At 31.4% G+C, this 12,759-nt stretch overlaps 1 protein-coding gene across 3 annotated transcripts in view; it reads right to left on the reverse strand.

The window, feature by feature from the left end:
• The window catches only part of LOC127700592 (uncharacterized), a 66,475-nt gene that overhangs the window by 25,324 nt on the left and 28,392 nt on the right, over positions 1-12,759 (reverse strand). The window contains exons 6-8 of one of the 3 annotated variants that reach the window (XM_052204137.1): positions 12,278-12,390; positions 4,495-4,542; positions 2,153-3,055 (exon numbers count right to left, since the gene is read on the reverse strand). In XM_052204137.1, the coding sequence (XP_052060097.1) occupies positions 3,011-3,055; positions 4,495-4,542; positions 12,278-12,390 (206 nt within the window). In that variant the 3' untranslated portion in view covers positions 2,153-3,010. Of the gene's footprint in view, positions 1-2,152; positions 3,056-4,458; positions 4,543-12,277; positions 12,391-12,759 lie in introns of those variants that run through there. The other 2 variants (XM_052204138.1, XR_007981652.1) reach the window with 2 other exon arrangements.

The raw sequence follows: 12,759 nt of genomic DNA on the forward strand, positions 1-12,759 counted from the left end.
CTTTTGTGGTATTGAACCTTATGGTAAAATTTCATAGAGATCCATTCACTTAAACTAAAGTTAGATGTGTCTTCGGACGACGACGACGACGCCAACGTCATACCAATATACGACCTCAAAATTTTTTTGTGGTCGTATAAAAACAAGAGACTTCTGTTTAAAAGTTCATGATGGCTTCCATAGAATCCTGTCACCCAGGGGAACTCACCCCTCCAGGTTTCATTATTGAAGGTAAATTAAATAGTATTTATGTTTAGCACATATGTAAGTAATGCTCAAAAAAGTATTTATCCCAGTAATAAACAAAAACATCTAGACCTGGAAAAAATAAGAAAGTATAGACAAATTTTCTTCTACTCCTGTATATCCTTTAAAGAAGACTCAATAAAACTTCTTAAGATTTTAAAACTGAGAAATAAGGAATATAAAATCTTGCTACCAAAATAACAACTTAATAGAATTGGGAATACACAGGTCTCACATGCTATGCAGCAAAATCATTAACATTAATTTGATAAAAGTCATACAATTGTATTAATGTTGGAGTGTATATCCCTTCCAAAGCTTAACTGATCTTAACAATGTACTTACTTCAAACGGAGTGGAGCATGACTAGAAACCTTGGCCTAACAAAATAATATAGTCCAAATCTATCACAATTAACGAAAAATATATTCCAGCATTAGAACAATGAAAAGTTTTTAAAGCAGGACTTATTTTTAGAACTGCTTAGAACTTCAAACTGAGAGGAAGGAAAGATTCTACAACATTATGTTAAATAATATAATTAAGTAAAAGAATTCTTAAAAATATGTATAAAAAAATTAAGAAAGGGTTCCGGAAAAAACCTGTGTCTTGCATGTTAATGCTGAAGTCAGAGTAAAAATGTAATGTTGATTGCCAAAAACAAAGTCCATTTATCAGTAAAATATGGATGGGTGGGATTGAATTTTTATCTTCAGATGCTTTTACTTGATCTGGAATCAGCTTCTGTCAAGGATTCATAAAATTCTTTGAAGATTAACAAAGTTATCAATGTCTAACAATCCAATCCCAAGTAGTATGTAAATGTTAACAGAAAAAAAAAAATGTTCACTGCATACTGTCCTTTCATCATTCATTGACATTTGACAAAGTTATTGGTCTAAAAAACTTCAACCCTAGATAACTGCAAAAAAAACAAGTGATGAGACTGTATGCTAAATATCAATGACATATCATATGAACTTATTCTGAAATGGACCTATTCAGAAAACTCAACAACTAGTGTCGACAATTATGCCAGAGAAGTAATATCTATGTCTTACTTCATGCCATGTCAAAAGGAAGACAAAATACAAAAAAGTGTTCCTTAATATTAAATAGGACAGAATATCAAAATGTCTATTCAATTGCAGTGAAAATTTCCAGACTTAATAACTTCACCCGCACCAGGAGCACAAAATGCCACTGCATATTGAATTTGTCGCATGAATGTAATGGAATATCATAGAAGGTATTCAGCAAAGATCAGTGAATAAGGCTCTGAGAAAAACTTACAGGAAGAGATTGTGCTTTGTCCGAAATTATATCAGCCCATGCAGGTTTTTTTCTCTAAATTCATTTAAATATCTTATAAATGTGACTTCCGGATTTCAAATATATCATTGATTTTTAAAGTAGGGTTTAAAACTTTTACAAATTGTTTGCAATAATTTCATATTCATATATTCTGGTAAAACATGGTGAACAGCCATATTGAATTTCATGTGCAATTGTTAAAAGCTTTGATATTGACTTATTCTGTAATTTACTTCTAACATGTTAAAAAGTGTTTATTTGAGTAGATTAGGAAAATTGTCATAAAATATTGCATCTTTAAACTCTAAAAATATCCATAAACTAGCTTTTAAAATTGAACTTGTCATTACCTGCTACAAGAACAAATATTCTTCATTCATTATGACAAGAAATATTTATCACAGGAAAAATGCCTTGTCCTATTGTCAACAAGAAAATATTTGTCAAACTACATGTATTAAATGCAATTATGACATTAGTTCCAAGTAAAATTCAGTTGTAATATTCATGGTCTGCTTAATAGAAGAAAATTGATAAAAACAACCACTAAATGATATAAAAACACATCCAGTGTAAAAACTGAACAAAAATATAGACTAAAATATTTATTGGACATCAAATACTACAAAATTCATTTTACAACTGACAAGAACATCAGCATACATATAATCTATATGCAGTTAATTTCAGAAGAATCATATTATATACAAGATTAACTTAGTTTTAACAGGCCTGATTTCTTTCTAACGTTGTTGATGTCTGACAAAAACTACTTATTTTGTGAATAATTAATGTGATGTAAATAATAATTGATTCTTGAGAATTCATTTTAATTTCAGTGTATACCTGCATGTATAACAAAATTTAAAATTCTTTACATAACTAATATAACCAGCTGCCAAATTTTCAAATACCTCAAGTCATTTATTAACATGACTGTAAGGGGATTGGAGAGAAAAGGACTTAATTTGCTTTTCAATTCTAATGGCTCCAAATTTGTTTCATACTTTCATTCAAAATACACTGTAAAACAGAGAAAAGTCTGCATTATGTTTATCATGGCAAAATATTTATTAAATGAAATAACTAAATGTATTAAACAATACCCAGAAATGTCTTTTTTCAGCATAACAATACCATGGTAACAAAAATGTCATGATTGTAGTACATCAATTAGGCAATCAAATAATAAAATGACAAAAATTCAATTAATTGCGATTCATCTTCTGTTATCTGTGATAAGATTTTCTCCATGTCTTTATTGATTCTCAAAAATATCCTGTGAGCAGTTTATTTTACAGATGAATATTAGGGTATGTCTTTTACAAAAATGTTTTATTTCAAAATAATGATCACCAAATTCTACACCTAAACCAAGGTCAATTATTGTCCCATAGGGTTGATTGCTAGTAAAATTACTGATGTACAATAAAATATGTACATTCACCATCTATTGGCCATTCACATCCCCTTCACTCTGGACTACGACAACTTCCTGTTTGTAAAAAGAAATAGTTCAACAAAAATTAACAATAAAAACAGTAAAATATACAATTATCATCTCTAAAAAATTTCATTTCAAAAGACACAAAATAATACTATAATAGTATTTATTCCTATGTCATGCTGAAATTATTAAAAATTCCTCACAAAAAAAATAATCTGAATCTCTGAAAAAATAAGGATTCATGACCGAGGATCAATATCTTTAGATATTTCCATGAACCATTCAACAGCTGAATACTAATCATTTAAAAGAGTAAATAATTTTATAAGAAGTAAAATTTTATTTACATACTTTATATTATTTGAAATTAATGCACACAAATTTCCTATGAAAAATTACTGAAAAAGATCAACAAAAATGATCTTTATTCATAACAGCTTTAATATTAATAATTATAATCTGTGAATGGCACAATGATACCTAATGTCACTCCTTTTAAAAATAAAAATGCTATTAAAATTCCTGATCTGTAGGACATTAGACATTTTGCACAAGTTTTTTTTACCATATCTAAAGTGTAAGTTGTCAGACATTAATTGTACAGATATAATGGAGTTGTGCATAAAAATGATGATATGATCGAAAATGTGCAACATGAAAAAAAAAACTATTGATGCAATGAAATATATTAGTAATGATGCCTTAATACACTTCCCCTTAAAGTATGCAGATATTTCTGATGTTTTTTTCTAACCATCAGAAAAAAAAATAAACATCACCTTTCAGTAAGGATTCTTTTTTCTGAGGTCAAACAATTCTATTACTTGTTGCCTCAGAATATGTTTAATGCTATGAAAAATCAAGAAATCCATCAAATCAAAAAATTGTGGATATTCCCCTAATCCTACAGTAAAAGGTTGATGTTTGACACTAGAAAAATCTTTAAAAATAGCCATCATTGAAAAAAAACAAAAAATGACAATTCATGACAATGTCTACTATTTAACTCCAGTAAGTGCCACAATACCATATAACAGGCTAAAATATATGGCACCATAGCAAGCTAACTCGTAAGTCAAAAAAAAGTTTAGTTTTTATGAATAGGCAGGAAGACTATATCTTAATAGGTGGTAGCATTACAGTCAAGAATTGAGAATCTTGATAACCATTTGCTGGGTTTTCAGTTAATTAGTAATGTACTCTACACACTTGACTACAGTAAAATCTGTCGTGGGAGGCTAATTTTATTATCAGAAAAAATCTAGTATCTTCATATTTATGCTAGATTTTTAACCCCTGCCCATATAAGCTAGAGTGCCAATCATTTTAAACAGCCATCAATTTCTGTCCATTAATGCATAAATATCAACTGTTAAAAACAGGGATTTTTTCCAGTTTTCTATGAATGCCTTCCATGAAAGGTTTTACTGTACTCTATTTATTTATCTCACCCAATATACCAGTATGTATCATTCAAGTTCAATTACCTCAACCACTTCTTCTACTGTTGCAACATCTCCCTGGCCTTGTCCTTCCTGTCATTGAAAAAAAAATATAAATATTTGAAGGTAAAGAAATTGCATTCAACATGTTCAAAACAAAAACATATAAAAATTTTGAACTTGGCTAATAAGTTATTGCTTAATTCATATTTTAACTGATTCTGACAATTAGTGTTGCTTCAATGATGTCCAAGGCCCAATTCTTAGAAAATCTAATGAATCAGAGCTTTGCATAAGGGGAATATATTCTTAGTTTTAAATGATTTCCAATCTTTTATAACAGCAAATTTCAATCAAAATCTGTATTTGGCATTAATTTTTAAAGGTTCACAATTCAAGGATCCGGAAATTTTTTCACACAATTTCTGTCATTTTAAGATGATTGAAAAGTTGATTCCCCTTTTATTATTGATGTCAAACTAGATTCATAGGCTATAACATCAACAAACTTGCTCAATGCTGTTTCATCGCATTTACTACAAGTAAATTTCTTACCAATTTTCTAAAAACCTTCAAGAACAGTTTAGTGAATGCAACAGTTTAAAATAGAAATGATTTTAATGACTCAAAATGGTTAATTTCTCAGACATTGTTACCTTCTTTCGATTTGACAAAATTAAAACCAGAAGTTTTTCGATAATATATAAAGTACGGAAAATTCCGGATTCATTTCCGGGATATGTTTTGTTTATCAAATTGACAGGAAATCACCGGCTTTTTAATTTTATTACCTTTAAAAGTGTTTAAATATAACAGATAAAAGTTGCACTCGTTTACTTTAGCATGAAATCAATTTGCATTTTACAATTAAATATTTAATTTGCTGAAGACAAGTTCCACATGCGTATTACACAGTAAACAAGAAATGATTGTAACAGGATGCTGTTACGAAGTCTCCCAAACGAAGCTCCCATAATTCGTAATTCCCAGGATCGCCTGACATTGGGCAAAGTCCAGTAAAAATTGGTTTGGTCCAGTAAAGTTATATGCATAAGTGATGCCTGGGGACTAACCCTGTATATCATTCAAATCATCTTGGCATGACAAACCAGAATATATATGGTTTAGGGGTGGGGATCTCGACCATTTACAAGATACTAGAACATTGGGGGTAGGGGGAACCCCTGGGGACTGACCCTATACGTCATTCAAATGTTCAAGACATGACGAACAGGAATATATATGGTTTAGGGGTGGGGATCTCGACCATTTACAAGATATTAGAACTTTCTCAAATGGTAGGGGGCCGGGAAGACCCCTGGGGACTAACCCTGTATATCATTCAAACCATCTTAGCATGACAAACCAGAATATATATGGTTTAGGGGTGGGGATCTTGACCACTTACAAGATATTAGAACTTTCTTAAATGGCAGGGGGTGGGGGTGACCCCTGGGGACTAACCCTGTATTTCATTTGATGTGCTTTATCATGACAAACCAGAATATATATGGTTTAGGGGTGGGGATCTCGACCATTTACAAGATATTAGAACTTTCTCAAATAGCAGGGGGTCGGGATGACCCCTGGGGACTAACCCTGTATATCATTCAAACCATCTTAGCATGACAAACCAGAATATATATGGTTTAGGGGTGGGGATCTTGACCATTTACAAGATATTAGAACTTTCTTAAATGGCAGGGGGTGGGGGTGACCCCTGGGGACTAACCCTGTATTTCATTTGATGTGCTTTATCATGACAAACCAGAATATATATGGTTTAGGGGTGGGGATCTCGACCATTTACAAGATATTAGAACTTTCTTAAATGGCAGGGGGTGGGGGTGACCCCTGGGGACTAATCCTGTATTTCATATAATGTGCTTTATCATTTAGAACATTTTCAATTAAAAAGATTGTGTCTATCACAAACAGTTTTCAATTTATAATCATTTGAAAATTTTAAAAAAATAAAATCCCATAGGGTTCTATAGTAAAACCCTCCTTTCTGTTTGCCCCTCAAAGTACCCCTTTATAAACCCCATTGCACAAACAAAACCCTGATTGCACCACTAGACATGTTAGTCTAACATTTTGTGAAACCCGAAGTTAATCTGACAAGCGGTTTTGGAGAACGGGTGCGGACAAGTTCAAATTTAAAAGCGGCGGAAGAGGAAGAGGAAGAGGAAGAAGAATAATAATAATAATAAGAACTGAGCAAAAACAATAAGTCTTCCCAAACTTCGTTTGGGAGACTTAACAAGTACATGTGTTACTCGTGAAAAAATACTTTTTCTACATAAATTAAATAAAGGTTTAATTTTTAAATCAGAATAGATGATTGTCTTCGCTGAAAAGTAATAAAATAATTAATACACTTGTCAGGGAATTTTAATTTCTTTAAGATATCATTCTGAGCTTGTGATCAAAGTCAGGTGTGAATTAAAAACACAGGTAAAAAGTAATTAGCGATCATTAGCCAATGTTTCCTGGGGGCATTGATATAGTTATTAGGAGGGCCCTCAGGATTATCAAACTATACTGGAGTGGCAGTTTTATTACAGGAAAGGGATTATAAACAAAAACAAGTGATCAAAAGTGCAAAATGGCGATTAAGAAATCCAATTTCAAACATTGAGTCAATGAAATGACCGAAATTATTTCTGTTAAAAATTAAATTTGTCCTAAATCCCAATTACTCATTTAGGACAAATACCTTTCAGTTTAGGACAAGACTGGCAAATATGACCGTTTCCGGACCCTTGGTTCACATCATATTGACCATGTGTACCAGAATTCATGTAAACATCCTTCATACAAACTTTAACCTAACATGGGATGGATGAACAGATGGACATATAAACACAAACAAAATAAATAATAAAACACCTCTACTACTGAAGTGATAGGGCTCATATTTGTTTGAATGATTAATCATGTTACGAAATAGACCATATTAAGAAGTAATTTTGACCCTTAAATTATTGGAAAAAGGGCATAAACTTTATATGCATTTGTATATTTCTCTGTTTTGTAAAGGTAAATCCTTTGTACATATACCTCATACTTGATGAGAGGCTATTTCAATCACACAACTTATACATAACATAAACATTTGATTCATTATTATAATGATTATCAAACAGTTTTTGCAAATTACCCTAAGCGCTTTACAACATAATCTTATCTCTCAGATACATGTTATAATAATAAAACAAGAATGCTCAGGATAAAAATTTTATATATGAACTAGATCACTAATAACTTTTATAAAAAAGTTGATTGATTGATTGTTGGTTGCTTAATTATCAGTGGAAAAAAAAGATGAAAAAGAAACGCTAAAATTTAAAAATTTTGATTCTAAATATTTTGCATATAAACATGATAAAATTTCTAGTAATAAATTTACTGAAAAATATGTTAGAAATGGGCATGGTTAAATTAATAACAATAAAGTTGTACAAAAAAAAGTAGTTAGAAATTCTAAACTATTCAATAAAAGTCATAGGAAAAGGGTATCTGGTGATTGTAATGTTAAGGAAATTATTAAATCAAAACACTAAACTAAGTCTTCAGCACATTTTTTTTTCCAAATTTATTATGAACCCATAATGTAAAATCACCAAAATACATTTCATTCTGACAGCAATTGTTGAACAAAAAAGCTGCTAATTAATTTGAAGGTTTTGGTGCCAAAGTTTACTGATCATGACCTTGATAAACAATCAACAGTGTTGTGGTGAGCACATGTATAATGATGATCATGATAATAGAGCCATATTCATTTGGATTTTTTATGTTTTCCATGCTTCAGATAATCCCATTTGTTAACTAAACTTTGTCTTAACAGACATAAAATGATCTGGTGTATTTAACTTTTTCTTTCACAATTCGATAATTTTATATCTTCCTTCCCACGTTCACAGAGTTTATGTTACGTAGTTCACTTGGCAAATTATTCAACAAAACGACAGCTGTTTTGACACATACTAAAGTTTGTATTGGCATGGATAAGTTACAGTCAGACAATAAAGGGACTTGAGGATTGCTGTGATGTGATTGTTCTTCTTCCTTCTTATAATGAGCCTGGCTGGTGTGTTTTGGACTTGCTGTTATCTCTAAACGTTGGTTTATGAGAGTCCATAGTGCAATGCTTTCCAATAGTCCAAAGTAGTTCACGAGAGAGCATACAAACATCTTGCAGGCATCTTTTAGGTAATGAATAGACAAATTTGCTCAATGTCTCTGATATGATTGAAACAGGATTTCAAAATAGCACCTACTTGCTTGATCACAGTTTTATCAAAATGAATGCCTAAGATTTAAACACATTTACAATAAATTACAAGTTTGATCTAATTATGCAGTCTCAATACTCAATTACATTAATAGTTACCTGTTAAATATATTAACAGTAAATAATGATAACAGTATCGATCAATGTGCAATCAAATCAAAGATATTTACACAAAAGGGTATTGAGGGGTATAAAATTAGCAAGGTGCAAACCCATGAAGTAGTGAACAAACACTAGTAAGTTTTGTTCATTTGGATTTCCACATAAACAAGGATCTAATTCAAGGTAATCAATCAGTCAGCAAGAATTTAAATTGTATCCCTTGCTCACTGACGTCAACATGCAAGATTGGCCAGAAACCCTAGCTACTCTAAGAATATATAAACATGTTTAAAATGTCATATATGTTGTACAAATACAATAACAGCTGAAACTGAGTTTTAAAACAAAGAGGCTCTCAAGAGTCCCGAATCGCTCACCTGTAATTTTTTGCTTAAATCTTTCATCAATGATTATTTTTGCTTTTCAATATACATTAATGAGTGGCTTAAAAATGCCATTTAAATGTTCTCTGTATCTGTCATATTTTCTTCAAAAGCAAAAAAATGCATTTTACCCCTATGTTCCATTTTAGCCATAGTGGCTATGTTTCTTGACGTACAAGGAATTCAAATACAAAATTTATACTAGATACTCTGAAACTCATTGAGCCCAAGTTTGGCTGAAATTGATTCAGCAGTTTCAAAGGAGAAGATTTTTTAAAGTAAGCAAACTAGATGAACAAATTGTGAAAAATTGTCTTTAAAGGGCAATAACTCCTTAAGGGGTCAATTGACAATTTTGGTCATATAAATTTATTTGTAGATCTTACTTTGCTGAACATTTTTGCTGTTTACAGTTTATCTTTATCTATAATAATATTCAAATTAATAACAAAAAACTGCAAAATTTCTTTAAAATTACCAATTTAGTGGCAGCAACCCATCAATGGGTTGTTAGATTCATCTGAAAATTTCAGGGCTGATAGAACTTGACCTAATGAACATTTTCACCCCCAAGTCAGATTTGCTCTTAATGCTTTAGTTTTTGAGATATAAGCCAAAAACTGCATTTTACCCCTATGTTCTATTTTTAGCCATGGCAGCCATGTTTTTTGACGAAACAGAAAATAAAACACAAACTTTATTCTAGATACCCTAAGGATCATTCAGCTTAAGTTTAGTTGGAATTGGTTCAGTAGTTTCAGAGGAAAAGATGTTTGAAATAGATTTCACTGGACGGGCGAACGACAACGGACAAGCATGTCGGACGCCAAGTGATGACAAAAGCTCACATTTCCTGTGGAAAGGTGAGCTAAAAAGACTAAGATATCAATATTAATACACCATCAAGTAAACAAAATTTCCATAAAATTTTGCAGTACCCTCATCAGCCTTGTATAGTTCGCACTGGTACATTGTCCGCACCCCCTTTTCGCCACGAAAATTCCGGTAAAAAACTTTTTGTAACTGTTTGCAAACGTCTATTGAAACTCCAGTAATTTTAAATCGTGTGTGATCGTTTGCTGTTTGACCGTTTTCCATCATCAAATAGAAATTGAAAATGCATGTAAATGATTCTAGAACATTTCACGAGTGTGAAAAATAAGTCAAAATCACAAAATAAAATAAATTGCTTCGCTGAGCGCAGCTTGATATGACCGCAGATGTCCAACCCTGAAAAGTTGGGGCCAAAATGGACACACTATTCGAGCTTGATACAGGTCTGAATTTGGATTGTTATTAAATATTTGACACATAATAGGTTTCTGACACAGAATAAGTGTAGTCAAAGAACTTAAAATTGGTTATATGATTTGAATTTATATTCAATTTTTTGCTTTTGTGCAATACACTATGCTGTTGCGAATTGCCCCCCCTCCTCCCAATAAAATTTACCCGTTTTTTTTTCTTCTGTGCAATACACTATGCTGTTGAATATTAACCCCCCTCCCAAAAAAAATATTTGAAGAAATTTTCTTTTAAATTTCTGAAATCTGAAATGAGAAAAATTGTATCCCCCCTATTTTTTTCAACTCTCCCTTTCCCTTATTCCAAAAATAATGTCAATTCAAATTTTTAATGGAGTTTGCAACCATAACTACTCATTTAAATAATGACATACAGTCATGGTTAAAATTAATATTAATTAATAGTACTTCTAAAAATTAATTTACAGCTAATCATCTCAAGACAATCATCATTTCTTTATACATAATTTACAAGCAGTGTAAGGGAGGTAATCAAACATATATACAACAGTATTCTTTAAATGGATTGGATTACCTCCCTTTCACTGCTTTTAAATTGTCTAAATTGTCCTTTAACCATAAAAACCCTTGTTTTCCCCCTTTTTTGCCCCTAATTGCAAATGGTTTGAGCCATAACCCCCCATAACCATCCCTTTGTTGTATGGAAACTTGTGGTATAATTTCAGAGAGATTCATACACTTAAACACAAGTTATTGTCTGGAAACTGCAAAAATGCTTATTTGGGCCCCTTTTTTGGTCCCTAATTCCTAAACCTTTGGGACCATAACCCACAAAATCAATCCCAACCTTCCTTTTGTGGTTATAAACCTTGTGTTAAAATTTTATTGATTTCTATTTACTTATACTAAAAGTTATTATCCGGAAACCATCTGTCTTCAAACGACGCTGACTACAACGACGACGACAACATGATACCAATATACGACCAAAAAATTTTTAATTTTTGCAGTCGTATAAAAACAATTGAGAAAATTAGGTATGATTAAACTGGAAGTTCGTATAGCATGTGTAAAAAAAATATAAATACGGTGAGAGTGTCTGGAAAATCTTCACGTAATAGATATCACTAGAATAGGACTTTGAAAGTAATGATGTTTAACATATCTATCACATTAATGTTTGAAGGATCTTAAGCTAAAACAAAACACATGCGTCAGTATGAAACTCCAAAACGAAACGAATAACCGATTACGTTTTGTAGTTTATACATCGTTATGCATAAGCTAGTTCCCAGCTGACTTATACACTTTTTTCGTTCCGTTAAATTCAAGCAGATCCCAGTTTATTTCATGCAATGTAGTGAAAAAAAGCGAGACATTTGAAGTGAAGCATTTAATTTTGAAATTTATCAGTTTATATTTGATACTGAATAAAAATTGCATATAAATATGGATTAGGTAAATTATTTGTTTTGAAAATGAGAAGAGCGCCCTCTACAATTTCAATAACAAACATATTGGAACGTAAACAAACCTCTCGAAATCGAATTTTTCTCTTATTTCTGGCTTGTCTTTCTCTCTAGTTCGCACCCCTGTCTGGTAGGTTCAATTTTGGAGAATAAAACTGCGGACTATACAAGCCTGAATTCGGTATATTAGATATTTTTTAAATGTTTAATGAGTGCATTCACAGTACAGTACTTATAATTTAAGGGCGGAATTTGATAAGATGATATAAAATAAGAATATATTCTTAAATATGAAGTAGGAATACAAACCGTTCTATATATTGACATTTTATGCTCTTCGTGACAATGCTGTACTAAAGCCCATGCACTTGAAAATTCTGCATTACATGTACCACACTGAAGGGTTGTTGGATCTGTTGATTCTGAATTATAAATCATGAAAACATGTATAATACATTTCTTTGCCCTATACACTTTATATAATACCCCTCGACTGTGTTCTTTGTGGCACAGGTGTATTGTGATCCACATGTGACAAAGAATTCCATTTAATCATTGCTAGTGGTCATCTAGATCTTGCAGTCAGGAGTAAACTTTTGCTGCATGTTCATATAAACAGTCAGGGATATAACTCTTTAGGGTTATTACAGAAAAATAACATGCATTTGTTATTATGGACTAAAAAGTCAAAGAACTGTGATAACATATGTATGTTACATGTTTCAAAGGGACAATATACATCATAAGTTTAGTTAAAATGTGTACAAATTCTATTGATATTACTATTTTCT

The sequence above is a fragment of the Mytilus californianus genome, unplaced genomic scaffold (assembly GCF_021869535.1).
Source record: "Mytilus californianus isolate M0D057914Y unplaced genomic scaffold, xbMytCali1.0.p SCAF_5, whole genome shotgun sequence".
Classification (NCBI taxonomy): Eukaryota; Metazoa; Mollusca; class Bivalvia; order Mytilida; family Mytilidae; genus Mytilus; species Mytilus californianus.